The sequence below is a fragment of the Cuculus canorus genome, chromosome 22 (genome assembly GCF_017976375.1).
Source record: "Cuculus canorus isolate bCucCan1 chromosome 22, bCucCan1.pri, whole genome shotgun sequence".
In the NCBI taxonomy this organism is placed as follows: Eukaryota; Metazoa; Chordata; class Aves; order Cuculiformes; family Cuculidae; genus Cuculus; species Cuculus canorus.
This window is the reverse complement of record NC_071422.1, coordinates 3,890,397-3,905,760: the sequence shown is the minus strand read 5'-3', so window position 1 is coordinate 3,905,760 and position 15,364 is coordinate 3,890,397. Positions and strand designations below refer to the sequence as shown.

Genomic DNA, 15,364 nt, shown 5'->3' with positions numbered 1-15,364 from the left:
CCCTTTGCCTCCCTGTGTGTTAACCAGCAGAGAGATGCAGCTGAGAGCACGTGTGTGTGTGTGCACGGGGGCAGCTGGTTGTGCTTCTGTTCCCTTTCTCAGAGTAAAGAACCCATAAATTACCATCGCTGCGTAAATCCTTAGTTGTTTATGCTCTGCTTTTCCAGTTGCTCATATTAGCCTAAGTTGTTTTCTGGTTGCTGTTTCCTTCTGTGCTTCACCTCCTGTCTTTCTTCTCCCTTGTAGCTGCCAGGCTTGCTGGAACTCTTGGTGGAGTATTTCCGGCGCTGCCTGATCGAGATCTTTGGAATCCTGAGGGAATATGAAGTGGGAGACCCAGGGCAAAGAACACTATTAGATCCCGAAAGGTTCTGCAAATCTTCAGCTTCTTCTCAGGAAGAAGGGGAGGAGGATGATGAACCACGGAGCCTGAACTGTGAGGATGAAGAAGAGGATGAGGAAGAAGAGGAGGCTGCGTTTTCCAGCAAGGACAAAGCCCCTCTAGAGATCAATGAGGAAAAACTAGTGAGTAAATTTGACAAGCTTCCAATCAAGGTCGTGCACAAAAACGACCCGTTTGTGGTAGATTATTCAGACAAGCTGGGGCGAGTGCAGGAGTTTGAAAGCGGGCTGCTGCACTGGCGGATCGGCGGTGGGGACACCACCGAGCACATCCAGACCCACTTTGAGAGCAAGATGGAGCTACCTTTGATTCACAAACGAGCTTCCTGCAACTCGGTCTCAAGGAAACGTTCAGCAGCTGAGAGCAATCCAAGCACTAGGGAAGGAGAAAATCCTCCCTCCGACAGTTCCTCGGAGAAGAGGATAACTGCCACCATGGACGATATGCTTTCAGCGCGTCCGGGCTCCCTGTCTGGGGAGGAGGAAGAGGTCAAAGCTTTGGAAACGGAGAAGGAAAGCAAGTTTCCCTTTGGCATTAGTCCGGCTCAGAGCCACAGGAACATCAAAATCCTGGAGGATGAACCTCACAGTAAGGACGAGACGCCGCTCTGCACCATCCTGGACTGGCAGGACTCTCTGGCAAAGCGCTGCATCTGCGTCTCGAACATCATCAGGAGTTTATCGTTTGTGCCGGGCAATGACTTTGAAATGTCCAAACATCCCGGGCTGCTGCTGATTCTAGGGAAGTTGATTCTCTTACACCACAAGCACCCAGAACGCAAGCAGGCACCCCTGACCTACGAGAAAGAGGAGGAGCAGGACCAAGGGGTGAGCTGCAACAAGGTGGAGTGGTGGTGGGACTGCTTGGAGATGCTGCGTGAAAATACACTGGTCACACTCGCCAACATTTCTGGCCAGCTGGACCTCTCCCCTTACCCGGAAAGCATCTGTTTGCCGATCCTGGATGGACTCCTCCATTGGGCGGTGTGTCCATCCGCAGAGGCCCAGGACCCCTTCCCGACACTGGGGCCCAACGCTGTCCTCTCCCCTCAGCGACTGGTTTTGGAAACACTCAGCAAACTCAGCATCCAGGACAACAATGTGGATTTGATTCTTGCAACTCCCCCTTTCAGTCGCTTGGAGAAGCTGTACAGCACCCTGGTGCGGTTCCTTAGTGACAGAAAGAACCCGGTGTGTCGAGAGATGGCTGTGGTACTACTGGCCAACTTGGCACAGGGGGACAGCCTGGCAGCAAGAGCGATTGCTGTGCAGAAGGGCAGCATTGGCAACTTGCTGGGCTTCTTGGAGGACAGCCTGGCCGCCACGCAGTTCCAGCAGAGCCAGGCCGGTTTGATGCACATGCAGAACCCACCCTTTGAGTCGACGAGCGTGGACATGATGCGCCGAGCCGCTCGGGCGCTGCTCGCCCTGGCCAAGGTGGACGAGAACCACTCGGAGTTCACGTTATACGAGTCGCGGCTGTTGGACATCTCCGTGTCGCCTTTGATGAACTCTTTGGTTTCACAAGTGATTTGTGAAGTACTGTTTTTAATTGGCCAGTCATGACAGCTGTGGGATCCGAGACCCCGTGTGCGTGTGCGTGAGTGGAGAACTTAGAAACTGACTGTTGCCCTTTATTTATGCAAAACCACCTCAGAATCCACTGTCTGCCCTGCGCTGTCCTGCTTCTCCCTTGGGGAAAGACCTTCCCCCTTCCCTCTCCCTTTCCCCTGCCCTTCAAATTTGTCCTGAATCCCTTATTAAAGGAGACAAAGTTCTGTCTACATAGAAGACTTTTTTTTATTTTAACCAAAGTTACTGTCGTTTACAGTGAGTTTGGGGAAAAAAAAACGACTTGCCCTGTTATCCCATTGACAGGCACCGCTTTCCTAACTGTTTTTAATGGTAAACTCTGAAGGACAAAAGTGACTGCTGAACTCGGTGTGGTTTTATCGCTGTACATTCACAATCTTGCAGGAACCAAGACGTTACCGGTGGTGAACAGACCTTGTCCGAGGGAGGCCTGTGCAGTAGCGTGTAGAACTCCATGTACTGTACACCTTAAACTGTAAACATACTGTAATAATGTCTCACATGGAAAAAAAAAACAAAACAAAAACCGCTGGATCAGCAGCAAGCTGTAGTTTTTAAAGATGTTTTTAGTTAATGTTGAGGAGAAAAAAAGAAAAAAAAGGCTTTTCCCCCAAAGTATCATGTGTGAACCTACAACACCCTGACCTCTTTCTCTTCTTCCTCCTTGATTGTATGAATAACCCTGAGATCACCTCTTAGAACTGGTTTTAACCTTTAGCCGCAGCCCGAGCGCTGCCACGTGTGTATATATCTATGACGTTGTACATTGCACATCCCCTGAGATCCCCTGCAGTTTTGTCCCCCTCTCCTCCCCCTTTATAGTATGACGAGTTACCGAGTTGATGACCTGCAAAAGCGAGACACAATTATTTAATCTCTTGCCAGACATCCCTCCCTGGAGGATGCTGTACAGGTCTCTGTGTATAAAGTCATTGCTGTCTCAGCAGCCAATCAACTGATAGTTTATTTTTTTCCTGGTTTTTGTTTTCTTTCTAATCGAGGTGTGAAAAAGTTCTAGGTTCAGTTGAAGTTCCTGATGAAGAAACACAATTGAGATTTTTCAGTGATGAATTCTGCATATTTGTATTTCAGACGATGTAGCTAAAAACTTGATGTAAATTCCTCCCTTTTTTCCTTTTTTGGCTTAATGAATATCATTTATTCAGTATGAAATCTTTATACTATATGTTCCACGTGTTAAGAATAAATGTACATTAAATCTTGGTAAGATGTTTGTAAGGGTTTTTTTTATGAGCAGGACAGGGAGGTGACTTTGGTGCTGGCAGGTCTTGGTGCTGTGATGATGTAGGTCAGCAACGCATGGAGAACCTTCAGGGTCCTGTGCTTTGGGGCCGCTTTGGAGGCTGATACCACGCGGTCTGGTTTTGCTTTCTCCCTTTGGCTTGTTCTGGTGATGGAGGCTTTGTTTTGTGCTGCTGTAGGCGCGGATTTGCAGCAGGAGGGGAAGCTGAGGCAGAGACGTGTGGTGCGCAGGGTGGAAAAGGCTTGGAAGGGACCGGCTCCCTTTGAGCTCTGTCAAATGGACCATTTCATCTCCTTTGCATTTTCTTAGACGCGTGGTGTGGACTTCAGAGGAGGGGGTTTCCAGCCAACAGCCAAAGTCCAGGTTCTTCCTGTCCAAATCTGCCCATTTCCATGGGTGTTTCACCGAGCCTGGAGCTCAATGGTCAGGCAGTCATAGGAGCCGACTGGCTGAGCCGCACCAGGCTCGGTTAAAGCAAAAGGAGAAGCTTTTCTTTAAAGGCAAAGGGGATTTTTGTTCAAGCAATGCCCTTGTTTTGTCCTGCTCGTCCTCTCCGAGGAAGCTCTTGGTTCCCAGACCCATCCCTGGGCTGTGCTCCTCAGCCTTCCGGTTCCTCCAAGTTATGTTCTTTTTCTGAAGGGTCTTTGTAGCAATGGAATTTCTGGAGCTCTTTGCGGGGCAAAATGAGAGTCCTAAAAATGGATTTCTGAGGAGGCAGGAACGGTGCTCGGTGGTTCCTCGGCTTTAAAACTATTGAATGGAAACCAGGTTGGAAGAGAGGAATTCTTCTGGACTGTGCTGTTCTGCAAGTGTTGATTTAAGCACTTCTCCAATCATTTAGATCTGTACCCCAGGGAGTTCTGCTTAGTCTGATAATGTAAAAATCTTGGTTTACTTTTAACAGAAAGAACCGAGGCTGGAGAATCACAGGATCATGAAATGGTTGGAAGGGACCTCAAAGCCCATCCAGTTCCAACCCCATGGGCAGGGACACTTCCCCCTGGATCAGGGGCTCCAAGCCCCATTCAACCTGGCCTGGAACCCCTCCAAGGATGGGGCAGCCACCACTGCTCTGGGCAGCCTGGGCCAGGGCCTCCCCACCCTCACAGCAAAACATTTCTTCCTAGGATTTCATCTCAAATCTCCTCGCTTTCAGCTGAAAACCTTTCCCCTCATCCTATCCCTGCACTCCCTGATCTAGAGCCCCTTTTGTTACTGGAAGCTGCTCTAAGGTCTCCCTGGAGCCTTGTTGAGGCTGAGCACTGCCAACTCTGTGTGTGTTCTAGTCCAGGAGTTGCTCCAGTTCTTGGATCATCTTTGTGGCATCCTCTGGACTTGGCTCCACTTGATCTGTGTCCTTGCTCTGCTGGTCACCTTCCTGGGCCACTTCTGTGTAGCTGTTCCATGTTGTGGTGGATTTAATCATGAGTGGAGAGGGCACTTGGGAGGGAGAGAACCACCACTTGTCCTAACTGTCCTTTTCTGCAGTATTTGTACAGTTGCTCTGAGGGTGCGATTCTGCTTCCCCAGGCACACCTTACACATCTGAAAGGGTTAGAAGAGGAATGAGTGGGATGACAGGGCGCTGTGCATCTCTATTGTAAGAGCCACTCCTGATCTCTACTTGGCTGCTCCGAAATTGTGGAATCTCAGAATCATTTAGGTTGGAAAAGACCTCTAAGCCCAGCCAGTCCCACTGTCAGCACAACCCCACTGTGCCCACTAAACCATGTCCTGCCATGTCTACGTGTATTTTGGAATCATAAAATAGTTTGGGTTGGAAGGGACCTTAAAGCCTATCCAGTTCCAACACCTGCCATGGGCAGGGACACCTCCCACTGGCTCAGGCTGCCCAAGGCCCATCCAACCTGACCTGGAACCCCTCCAGAGATGGGGCAGCCACAGCTTCCCTGGGCAACCTGTTCCAGGGCCTCACCACTCTCATGGTGAGGAAATTCTTTATATCAAGCCTAAATCTGCCCCTCTCCAGTTTATACCCATTGCCCCCATCCTATTACTACAAGCCTTTACGAAGAGTCCCTCTCCAGCTTTCTTGTAGGCCCCCTCCAGGGAGGGAGACCGTACCACTGCCCTGGGCAGCCTCTGCCAGGGCTTCACCTCTGTGTCAGTAAAGAAACCTTTCCCAATAGCCAACATATACCTCCCCTGGCACAACCTGAGGCCATTTCCTCTCGTCCTGTCGATTGCTACTTGGCAGAAGAACCCAGCACCCACCTGGCTCCTACCTACTTTCCAGGAGCTGCAGAGAACCATGTGCTCTGCCCTCAGCCTCCTCCTCTCCAGCCTCAACAGCCCCAGGTCTCTCAATTCCACTCCTTGATGCTTGGACCTGCTCTATACCCACTTTTCCCTCTCTGCCAGCATTCCTCTCTCTGATCCCACTCGCTGCTTTTCCCAGCAATGGAGTAAAGCGGAGTGGGTCTGAGCCCAGCTCAGGGGCTGCTGTCTGTGGGGGCTGTGGGCGCTTTGGGCACAAGGCCTGGCTGCTCCTGGCCAGGTTGGATGGGGCTCGGAGCCCCTGATCCAGTGGGAGGTGTCCCTGCCCCGGGCAGGGGGTGGAACTGGGTGGGCTTTGAGGTCCCTTCCAACCCAAACCACTCCATGACGCCTCGGTGTGCTGCAACAGCACAGCCTGCCGCCTGCCTCGCCAGGTGGACGAGACCTGGAGGGAAAACGCAGCGGAGTAAGTAATTAGCGTCGTTATTAACGGACAGTCGCCACAGCAGGAGCCTCACGCTGCAGCCCGAGCGGGTCCCCTCAGTCCCGGCCCTGACCGCCCGCCACAAAGATGGCGCCGCCCATCACAAAGATGGCGCCGCGCACGCACACACAGGGCTACTACGTGACGCGGTGCGCGCGCGCGAAGAAGAGGCGCGGCCGGAAGCGGTAGCGGCGGCGATGGAGCCGGCGCGGGAGCCGCGCGCTCAGGTTGGGGGGAAGAAGGGGAGCGAGGGGCGGGACGGCGCTCGGATGTGGCCACGCCCCCTCCGAGGGGCGGGGGGAGCGCGCGGGCCGAGTGGGGGCCTTCGATGTGGGCTCCGTGTTCGCTGCGTTCCCGCAGCCGCTCCTCAGCCCCAGCCCCGTCCCTGTTGGCACCGCAGCCGCTGCTGGAGGCTGCGCATCGCCACGGGCCCCTCGGCGGAGCCATCCTGCCCCGCTCCCGGGGTGCGTTGGGCCGGAAGGGACCTCAAAGACCACCCAGTCCCACCCCCTGCCCGGGGCAGGGACACCTCCCCCTGGATGAGGGGCTCCGAGGCCCATCGAGCCTGGCCTGGAACCCCTCCAGGGATGGGGCAGCCCCCACTGCTCTGGGCAGCCTGGGCCAGGGCCTCCCCACCCTCACAGCAAAACATTTCTCCTTAAGATCTCATCTCAATCTCCCCTCTTTCAGCCCCAAACCGTTCCCCTCATCCTCTCCCTGCCCTTCCTGATCCAGAGCCCCTCCCCAGCTTCCCTGGAGCTCTTTTCAGTCCTGGAAGCTGCTCTAAGGTCTCCCCACAGCCGTCTCTTCTCCAGGCTGAACAACCACAGCTCTCTCAGCCTCTCTCCAGCCCTCAGATCATCTCTGTGACCTCCTCTGGACTCGCTCCAACAGCTCCATGTCCTCCCTGCGCTGAGGACTCCAGAACTGGACACAGGGCTCCAGGTTTGGTCTCCCCAGAGCGGAGCAGAGGGTCAGAATCCCCTCCCTCGTCTGCTGCTACAACTGCTCTGGATGCAGCCCAGGACACGGCTGGTTTCTGGGCTGGAAGCACACACTGCAGCTCATGTTGAGCTTCTCACCCACCGGGACCCCGAGGTCCTTCTCAGAGCCATTCCCAATCCCTTCATCCCCAGCCTGTCTCGATACGGAGGGTTTGCCCTGAGCGCAGCACAGGACCTCGCACTTCTCCTTGTTGAACCTGACGAGGTTTGCACAAGCTCACTTCTCCAGCTCGTCCCGGCCGTGAGGGCCGTGCCCGTCTGAAGGAGGCGGCAGAGCCGGCGTGTGGGTCCCCAGCACCTCGGCAGATGTTGGGCTGCACTCCCCAGAGTGGGATTTGGTGCAGTGACAGCAAAGGCAGTGAGCGCAGCGCGTCCTCCCGCTCGGCTCCCGGCTCTGGGCCTGGGCCTGATCTTGGGCTGCGAGAAAGCTGCAGAGGGGCTGTTCCTAAAGGCCTTTGGGGCCGGGACGAGGGGGAACGGGCACAGACTGGAGAGGGGCAGATTGAGGCTGATAGAAGGAAGAATTTCTTCCCCGTGAGGGTGCTGAGACACTGGCCCAGGTTGCCCAGGGAAGGTGTGGCTGCCCCATCCCTGGAGGGGTTCCAGGCCAGGTTGGATGGGCCTTGGGCAGCCTGAGCCAGTGGGAGGTGTCCCTGCGCATGGCAGAGGGTGGAACGAGATGATCTTTAACGTCCCTTCCAACCCAAACTATTCTATGACTCTACGGATACCTCAGCTCTGGGGGCTCTGTCCGTCAGGTTGTGCTCGGCTCCAGTGTAGGGTTGGTTCACAGCCGTGAGCCATCACAAGGCATGGAAACGTCCCCCTTTCTGCTCAGGTGCAGGTGAAGCAGCTGAGACTGGGTGGGAGCAAAAGCAGCTGCGAGTCCCAGTGCTCCCAGGCCCATGGGAACAGCGCTGAGCCAGTGGGGCTTCCAAAATTCCCCACTTATTTCTTTGGCTTCCTGGTTAGAACGGGTTTTTAGACACGTCTGGAGGTTGGAGGAGCACCAAGAGGTGCCCACCCTGATGCTCTCCAAGTGCCTCTGGGATGCAGAAGGAGCAGCTTTCCCAGTAGGACTCCTGTGGCCCAGCTGGTGGAACAGGACCTTTCTGGCGAGCGCCTGCTGCCACCGGCTGGTAATCGCTCTCCACTGCCTTTGTACAGACCTGCCCAGTTTGTGTTCCCGCTCACACCATCGTTTATGCAGCAGCTGTTTTGTTCCCATTCACAGCCTTTTTTCAGCCCAGTTTCCAGAGTGAACCACACAGAATTCATACCTGAGAGCAAAGGGAGATGGAGAACATGGAGAGAAGGACCTCTCTAATAGGAATTAAGACTTTGCATCTTTTTCTACTGTAATATTTTTAACCTGTTTCTGCCTTTCCGTGTCCTTTTCCATTGGTGCTTTCCAGGGTTGTTCCAGCCCTGCCACCATCTTCTCTACCGGCACAGTGGTTGCGGGCTGAGCTTTGTAGACTTCGCTGCTTTCCGTTGCGAGGTGCATCGAGTCGTGACAGGAACAGGTTTTTCAAAGCTGTTTGTTTTCAGCCTCATTCCTGCCACGAGGCTTCTTTTCTGCTTTTTAAAGAATATTTAAAGCACCGGGACCGTTTTTGCCGCGGCGCTTTAATAGGATTTGCAGCTGTGAATGTGCTATAATAGAATTTACAGCTGGTCTGAAGTATCCCCTCTCTTAAAATAAGATTGCAGCTCCGTGATTCAGGAGAACGTGCCTCCCACCAGCTGCTTTAGCTGGAGCTGTGGATGCTCTGGATCCGGAGGAGGATACGAGCAATCCCAGAATGTTTGTGTGTGGCTCACTAGGAAGCACAATCCCGTAGTTGGGGTCTGGAAGTATCAACAAGCCTGTTTGGGTCTTTTTGCTGTGCTGGGGACTCGCTTTCTGCTCTCTCCTGCAGTTTTTAACCTGCCAGTTTTTTTTCTCCATCAGTAAACTGGGAATAGGAAAACCTCAGCAGGTCGTTAGGTGATTGGTTTGGGGGTCTGTGGTCACTGCCGGATCAGGAAGGTGGCAGGTGGGGAACAGCGCAGGATGTGGTGTCACTGGAACCCAGTGAGAGCTGTGGGGCTTCCGTTTCTCAAACCGAAAGACAGTTGGTGGCTGGGGAAACAACGGAAGAAATATGTTATCTTCAAACACTGCATGACAGAAACTGCCTGCTCTCCATGGCTCGGGGCCAGCAGTTTTCAAGAATACACAGGGAGGAAAGCAGTGAGATTCCACTAAGGAGTTTAAGTCTCGTAGGTGAAGTCTGTAGGGAAGAGGCACCTTAGCATCCACTGTTTGCTCCATAGGCAGATGCTCTTGCTCTGCAGACCAGGACCCAGAATACTGGGAAATAGCAGCGGGAGAGGCTGGGTTGGTGTAAGAGTCACATCAAATAGAATCATAGAATAGTTTGGGTTGGAAGGGACCTTAAAGCCCATCCAGTTCCAACCCCCTGCCGTGGCCAGGGACACCTCCCACTGGCTCAGGCTGCCCAAGGCCCATCCAACCTGGCCTTGAACCCCTCCAGGGATGGGGCAGCTACAACTTGGGCAACCTGTTACAGGGCCTCACCACTCTCATGGTGAAGAAACTCTTCCTTATGTCCAGTCTAAATCTGCCCCTCTCCAGTTTATAACCCATTGCCCCTCGTCCTATTACCACAAGCCTCTGTAAACAGTCCCTCTCCAGCTTTCCTGGAGCCTCTTCAGGTACTGGAAGGTCGTTGAAACATCTCTCTGGAGCATTCTCTTCTCCAGGCTGAACAACCCCAACTCTCTCAGCCTGTCCTCGTATGGGAGGTGCTCCAGCCCTCGGATCATCCTTGTAGCCTCCTCTGGATCTGTTACAGCAGCTCCATCTCCTTCTTTTGATGAGGATTCCAGAACTAGATGCAGTATTGCAGATGAGGTCTCACCAGAGAGGAACAGAGGAGCAGAATCCCCTCCCTCCGTGCTGCCCACACTGCTTTGGATGCAGCCCAGGACACGGTTGGTTTCTGGGCTGTGAGCACACGTTGCCGGCTCGTGTCGAGCTTCTCATCAACCAGCACCCCAAGTCCTTCTCCTCAGGGCTGCTCTCAATCACATCATCCCCCGTCCTGGATCGAAACTGGGGATTGCCCTGACGCAGGTGTAGGACCTTGCGCTTGGCCTTGCTGAACCACATGAGGTTCGCATGAGCTCACTTCTCCAGCATGTCCTGGGGATGCTGCCTCTGGTCACTGGAAAGGCTGAGGGGAAGCCTTCGTATCCAGGAAGGCACCTCAGCCTTGCTCTGACGGAGCTGTGGGGTTGGTGCCACAGAGGCAGCTGCGCAAAGCCGTTCTTCCCAGGAGCAAAGGCCAGGCAGTGAGCAGGAGCGAGCATCCCTGGCAGCGTCTGGCTGACTGTGAGCCCCGGCCAACTGCTCCTATGGATGTTACGCTCAGAGTCCACACTTGGATTCTGTCTCTATTCCAAAAATCAAAAAGGTTTGAATCCCATTCAGCACATGGGAGCTTGAATGCGAGTGTGGCTGCTTGGAGCCCTGGCTGGAGCTGCTGGCGTTGCTGCAGAGCCCGCTGAGCCCGGCTGCGGCTGGGATTTATGCTGAGGGAGAATTGGGCTGAGTGCGTGTGTTATAACCGCTCCTCCTCTGCATCCTGGCTAAGGCTAAAGAGTTAGGAGAAGTTTTTGGAATAGGAACAATATCAGTGAGGTTTTCTGCGTCACCTCCCAGATCTGTGATCTCTTTCATCAGTGACTTTCTTGTTCGTAGAGACTTGCAGCCCTTTGAAGTGCCCAATAGTAAATAAAGGTGCATCCTTCACCATCGTGGCTGAAACCAGATGCTCTCTGTTTTTCAGGTTTCCAAAACCAGAGGGAGAATTTCCCGGTGACCAACTGAGGCAACTTCCAAGCTTGGAATGGAGGCAGTGAGCGGGCAAGACCCTCGCCTCCGGGAGGTGGTGTGGTTTGCGGTGCGCTGCAGGGCCCTGACACTTCTGCTGCAGGCGAGTCCTGAACCAAAGATGCTGCAGTCTCGGTTGGTTCCTGCTCTGAGGTTTCTCTCCTCGGTCCTGCCCTTTGCAGCCCGAGCTCACTGGTTCTGCTTGGCTGGGAAACCATCTTCTCCTCTGGAGAACCAGCAGACCAGCGGCATCCAGGGTCACAGGCTGCTGTGAAGTACAATTCCATCCATTTTCTTGTAAGCTGCGCTGCTTTTGCGCCCGGATTGGCAACACAAGAGGCTGAAGTGTCTGTTTATCCCCAGAAAAGGAACAATAATCCCCTCCTGCACATTCCTCCCAAATCTCATTCCCAGAGATGACGTCCTCTGAGCACAGGGAGGGTTTGGCAGCTCCCTCCCTCCTACCTGTGCGCAGCGCAGAGTCCCGCTGCAGCCCTGGCTCTCCGGAAAGGGAATCAGCCTGGGAAAGCCCTTCCGCAGGAGCAGGGCCACCGGCCAGCTGGCAGCTGGGGGCAACCCCGGTCACCGCTGGGCAGGGCTGAGCGGAACCCTCCGCTGGGACGAAAGACTCCGTGTTACCAATGCCAGAGGCCTGGCTAGACCAGATGTGTGCGTGGTGGTAAAGCGACAGCTTTGTACGGCGTTTAGTCCCAGTTTGTTCAGCAGGGCCTTTTCTCTGCCAGAGCTGGGTTCATTGCAGGAGACTCATCCCAATCCCTGGGGAATTAAGCGACACAACTTAACCGCTCGAGGTTTTGGGTTCTCTTTAAACATATTTTCATTTGTAATTACATTACGATGCATGAGGTTGCGTATCTCCCATCTCATGAGATCTCTGGGGTTTTTTTCTCGCCTTTATAACGTGGTGAGCACCACCGGAGGCAGAGGTGTGAGCGTTCTGCTTGCGCATCTCCGCCAATGAACCCCTGAGTGCTTCCTGAGCTGCAGAGGCGATGGAGTGATGTAGAGAGGGGGCCTGGAAAAGAGCTACTGCCTTCTGCACCCATTTTCTATTGGAAGATGCTTTTCTCTGGTTCTGTTCCCTCTCCCTTGTACGTCAGCTGCGACAATAACGCCAAATCCAGTAGAACAGGAGGCTTAGCAGTGCTGCAGGGTGAGCATTGCAGTTAGATGCAGCTGCAGCTCAAACACCTGAGTACAGGGACGAGCAGCCTTTCCCTCTCTGGGTCTGTGGGGTTTCGTGCTGGATGTGCTCCAGAGCTGTATTTGGTTCAGGTGTAAATGCAGCAGTTCAGGTGTAAATGCCCCAAAAGAGGCTGTTGGCCCCTTTTCACAGTTTTACAGGCATACTTGCTGCACAGCCTCTCAGCCCGACTTCTGTGCTCCTCTTGTCCCCTTTGAAACCTGGAAGCCCTCCTCCTGCTCTCGACAGGCCACACGACAACCTCCGCTGCACTTCAATTCTCTCTTCTCTCCGCAGGCTCTGTTCAACCTCCTGCTCCCAGACCACGCTGCAGACGCCTTCTCTCCCCCTCGCCTCTCGGAGCCTGGCCCGTGGGATGTGCTCCTGGAGCGGCTGCTGGGTGGCCTCTCGCGCTGGGATGCGGAGCATTTCCTCTTCATCGCCGAGCGGGGTTACCTGTACGAGCACAACTGCGCTTTCTTCCCGCTGTACCCCCTGAGCCTGCGCGCCGTGGCCGAGGGAGCCCTGTGGCCCCTGCGGCGGCCACTGCGGCTGCGGAGCCGCCTCCTGCTATCAGCCGTGCTCCTTAATTCCCTCTTTTCTGTCCTGGCAGCCGCTGCCCTGTACAAGCTGGGCTGCGTTGTGCTGCGCTGTCACAGGCTGGCTTTCCTCGCTGCTCTTCTCTTCTCCATCAGCCCTGCCAACGTATTTATGGCAGCTGCTTACTCCGAGAGCACGTTCGCCTTCCTGGGATTCGGTGCCATGTGGCAACTGGAGAAGGGGCAGAGCTGGCTCAGTGGGCTGCTCTTCTCCCTTGCTTCTGGGGCGCGTGCCAACGGGATTGTTAATGCCGGCTTCTTGCTCTACTCCCATAGTAAAAACTTTGCCTTTCAGCTCCAGGTGGGTTCAGGATCGCTAAGGAAGTTCTGGAAGCAACTCCTTAGCACGGCAGCTTCAGCAGTTGGGATGTGTGCTGGGGTTGTGCTGCCGTTTGCTTTGTTTCAGTATTACGCCTATGTGAGGTTCTGTGGTCCCAGCGCTGGCCCGGAGCAGGCTGTGCCCAAGCCGCTGCGACAGCTGGCTCTGGATAAGGGCTATCGTCTTGGAGCCACACATGGGGTTAAACCCCCTTGGTGCTCCCAGCAATTCCCTGTGGTTTATTCCTATATCCAAGACGTTTACTGGAATGTGGGCTTTCTAAGGTATTTTGAGCTCAGGCAGATACCAAACTTCTTGCTTGCTTTGCCTGTCACAATCCTGGGCTCCTGGGCTGCCTGGACCTACAGCACCGCCAACCCCCGGCAGTGCCTGACTCTTGGTCTACAGAGAAGAAAGAGCGAAGAGGAGGATAAACCAAGAGGTGGATTTTGCTGCCCTGCTGTCTTTGTCTACGTGGTCCATGCCACTGTCCTCTTGGTGTTTGGATTCTTCTGCATGCACGTGCAGGTAGGATGTTGATAGCAACCCACGGGGAGATGGAATGTGGTGGTCGCGGCAGCGATGGGCACAGCTGGAAGTTGCTCCAGCTGCTGGGCAGCACAGCATAACGCAAACGGAAAGCTTTGCCTTCCCTCTTTCTGAGCTCCTCCCACAGAGAGTCTCCAAAGCCAGTGGGTTAGCCTATTGCTGGTCTCTTCTCCCAACTAAGTAGGGATGGGATGAGACGAAATGGCTTCAGGTTGTGCCAGAGAAGGTTTAGATTGGATATTAGGAAAAATGCCTTTACTGACAGAGTGGTGAAGCCCTGGAAGAGGCTGCCCAGTGCAGGGGGGGAGTCTCTATCCCTGGGGGGGTTCAGAAAGCATGTAGACGTGGCACTTTGGGACATGGTTTAGTGGGCACGGTGGGATTGGGCTGATGGTTGGACTGGATGAGCTTAGAGGTCTTTTCCAGCCTCACTGGTTCTGTGATTCTATGATTCCAAGCCAGTTAGTTCCACTGATTTCCACTGATCTGCTAGTTAGTTCCACATCTACTGCTCGGTGCGATGTGGACACTGGGATGGGGATCAGGCCCTGCTCATCGGCTGCTGGAGGACAAGGATCCAGGTTGTTATGTTGGTTGGACTGGATGATCTCAGAGGTCTTTTCGAACCTGGTGATTCTATGTTGGGCTGAGCTTCATGGGTGGCAGGGAGAGAACACGGAGTCTGGCGCCACTCCTTAAAAAGTGTTTGAGGCTCTGTTTAGGGTCCCAGGTGAGAAATAATTGAGGAGTGAGATTCAGATCTCCTGGGAAGCTGCTGCCTGTGCCAGCCCTGGGCTGGATGTGACAAGATTTTCAGCAAAATGGTGACAATTCACTTCCATGATTGTCCAGAACCTGGGAACGGATGTGATAAGTAAAGCCAGTGTTTCATTTCAATGTAATAATCCAGCACCGTGAACTGCTTCAGCCCCGTTATCTCAGAGATGCCTCCTTCCATGCTTTCGGATCAGGGCTGGTCGCCATCGGAGACCTTCAGTTGATGGAATGTTCTGTTCTTGTTGTCTTCAGGTGCTGACCCGGTTCCTGGGCTCCTCCTCTCCCGTCCTGTACTGGTTCTCCGCTCACCTGCTTCAGGAATACGAACCTTTGCTCTGGAGCAAAGGCACCAACAGCCAAACCGTGGCACCGCGCTCTGAGAAATGTCTCCTGGGCAAACCCAGTGGGAAAAGAACTCCTGAGAACCCTGTTGTGAGGCTGCTGCTGAACTTTAGGTTAATTACACCCCTCAGCAAATGCATTATCGGATTCTTTCTAGGCTACTGGTTGCTGGGACTGGCCCTGCACTGCAACTGCCTGCCATGGACGTAGCTGGGAACTGGATTTCATTCTGTTTTGGGTCTATTTGGGGGCAGATGGGGCAGAAGCACTGCCTGGAATTAAAGGTCACTTTTGCTGACGCCTGGTGTGTGCGCAGGGATGCTGTTCTCTCCGTCACAGACAGATTACCCCGTGTTACCGCATGTGGACGGGGCTGTGCTGCCTGGCTGTGTCCCCCAACGCGCTTGTTCTCAACTGGGATGCATCCTGCCCCCATCTCTGCTGGATAGGATCATAGAATCAGAGAATAGTTTGGGTTGGAAGAGACCTTAAAGATCATCCAGTTCCAACCTCCTGCCACAGGCAGGGACACCTCCCACTGGCTCAGGCTGCCCAAGGCCCATCCAACCTGGCCTGGAACACCTCCAGGGATGGGGCAGCCACAACTTCCCTGGGCAACCTCGCCAGTGTCTCAGCACTCTCATAGTGAAGAAGTTCTTGCTTATATCAACACTAAATCTGCCCCTCT

The 15,364-nt window shown here is 54.1% G+C and overlaps 2 protein-coding genes across 5 annotated transcripts in view; both read left to right on the top strand.

Moving 5' to 3' along the window:
• The window catches only part of ARID1A (AT-rich interaction domain 1A), a 61,934-nt gene extending 58,706 nt beyond the window's left edge, over positions 1-3,228 (top strand). For both annotated transcript variants that reach the window (XM_054086728.1, XM_054086727.1), the window contains one exon: positions 247-3,228. In XM_054086728.1, the coding sequence (XP_053942703.1) occupies positions 247-1,968 (1,722 nt within the window). In that variant the 3' untranslated portion in view covers positions 1,969-3,228. The remainder of the gene's footprint in view (positions 1-246) is intronic.
• A 2,629-nt stretch (positions 3,229-5,857) lies between these two features.
• PIGV (phosphatidylinositol glycan anchor biosynthesis class V) lies at positions 5,858-14,990 on the top strand. Of its 3 annotated transcripts, XM_054086743.1 has the most exons (5): positions 6,134-6,208; positions 10,843-10,989; positions 12,388-12,548; positions 13,377-13,536; positions 14,587-14,990. In XM_054086743.1, the coding sequence occupies exons 2-5, from the start codon at positions 10,903-10,905 to the stop codon at positions 14,884-14,886; spliced, it is 708 nt and encodes a 235-aa protein (XP_053942718.1). In that variant the 5' UTR covers positions 6,134-6,208; positions 10,843-10,902; the 3' UTR covers positions 14,887-14,990. The 3 variants fall into 3 exon arrangements, with proteins under 3 accessions (XP_053942717.1, XP_053942718.1, XP_053942716.1); XM_054086742.1 differs by lacking the exon at positions 6,134-6,208 and adding an exon at positions 5,858-5,963 and having other exon boundaries at positions 12,388-13,536; positions 14,587-14,989; XM_054086741.1 differs by having other exon boundaries at positions 12,388-13,536; positions 14,587-14,988.
• Positions 14,991-15,364: the final 374 nt, after the last annotated feature.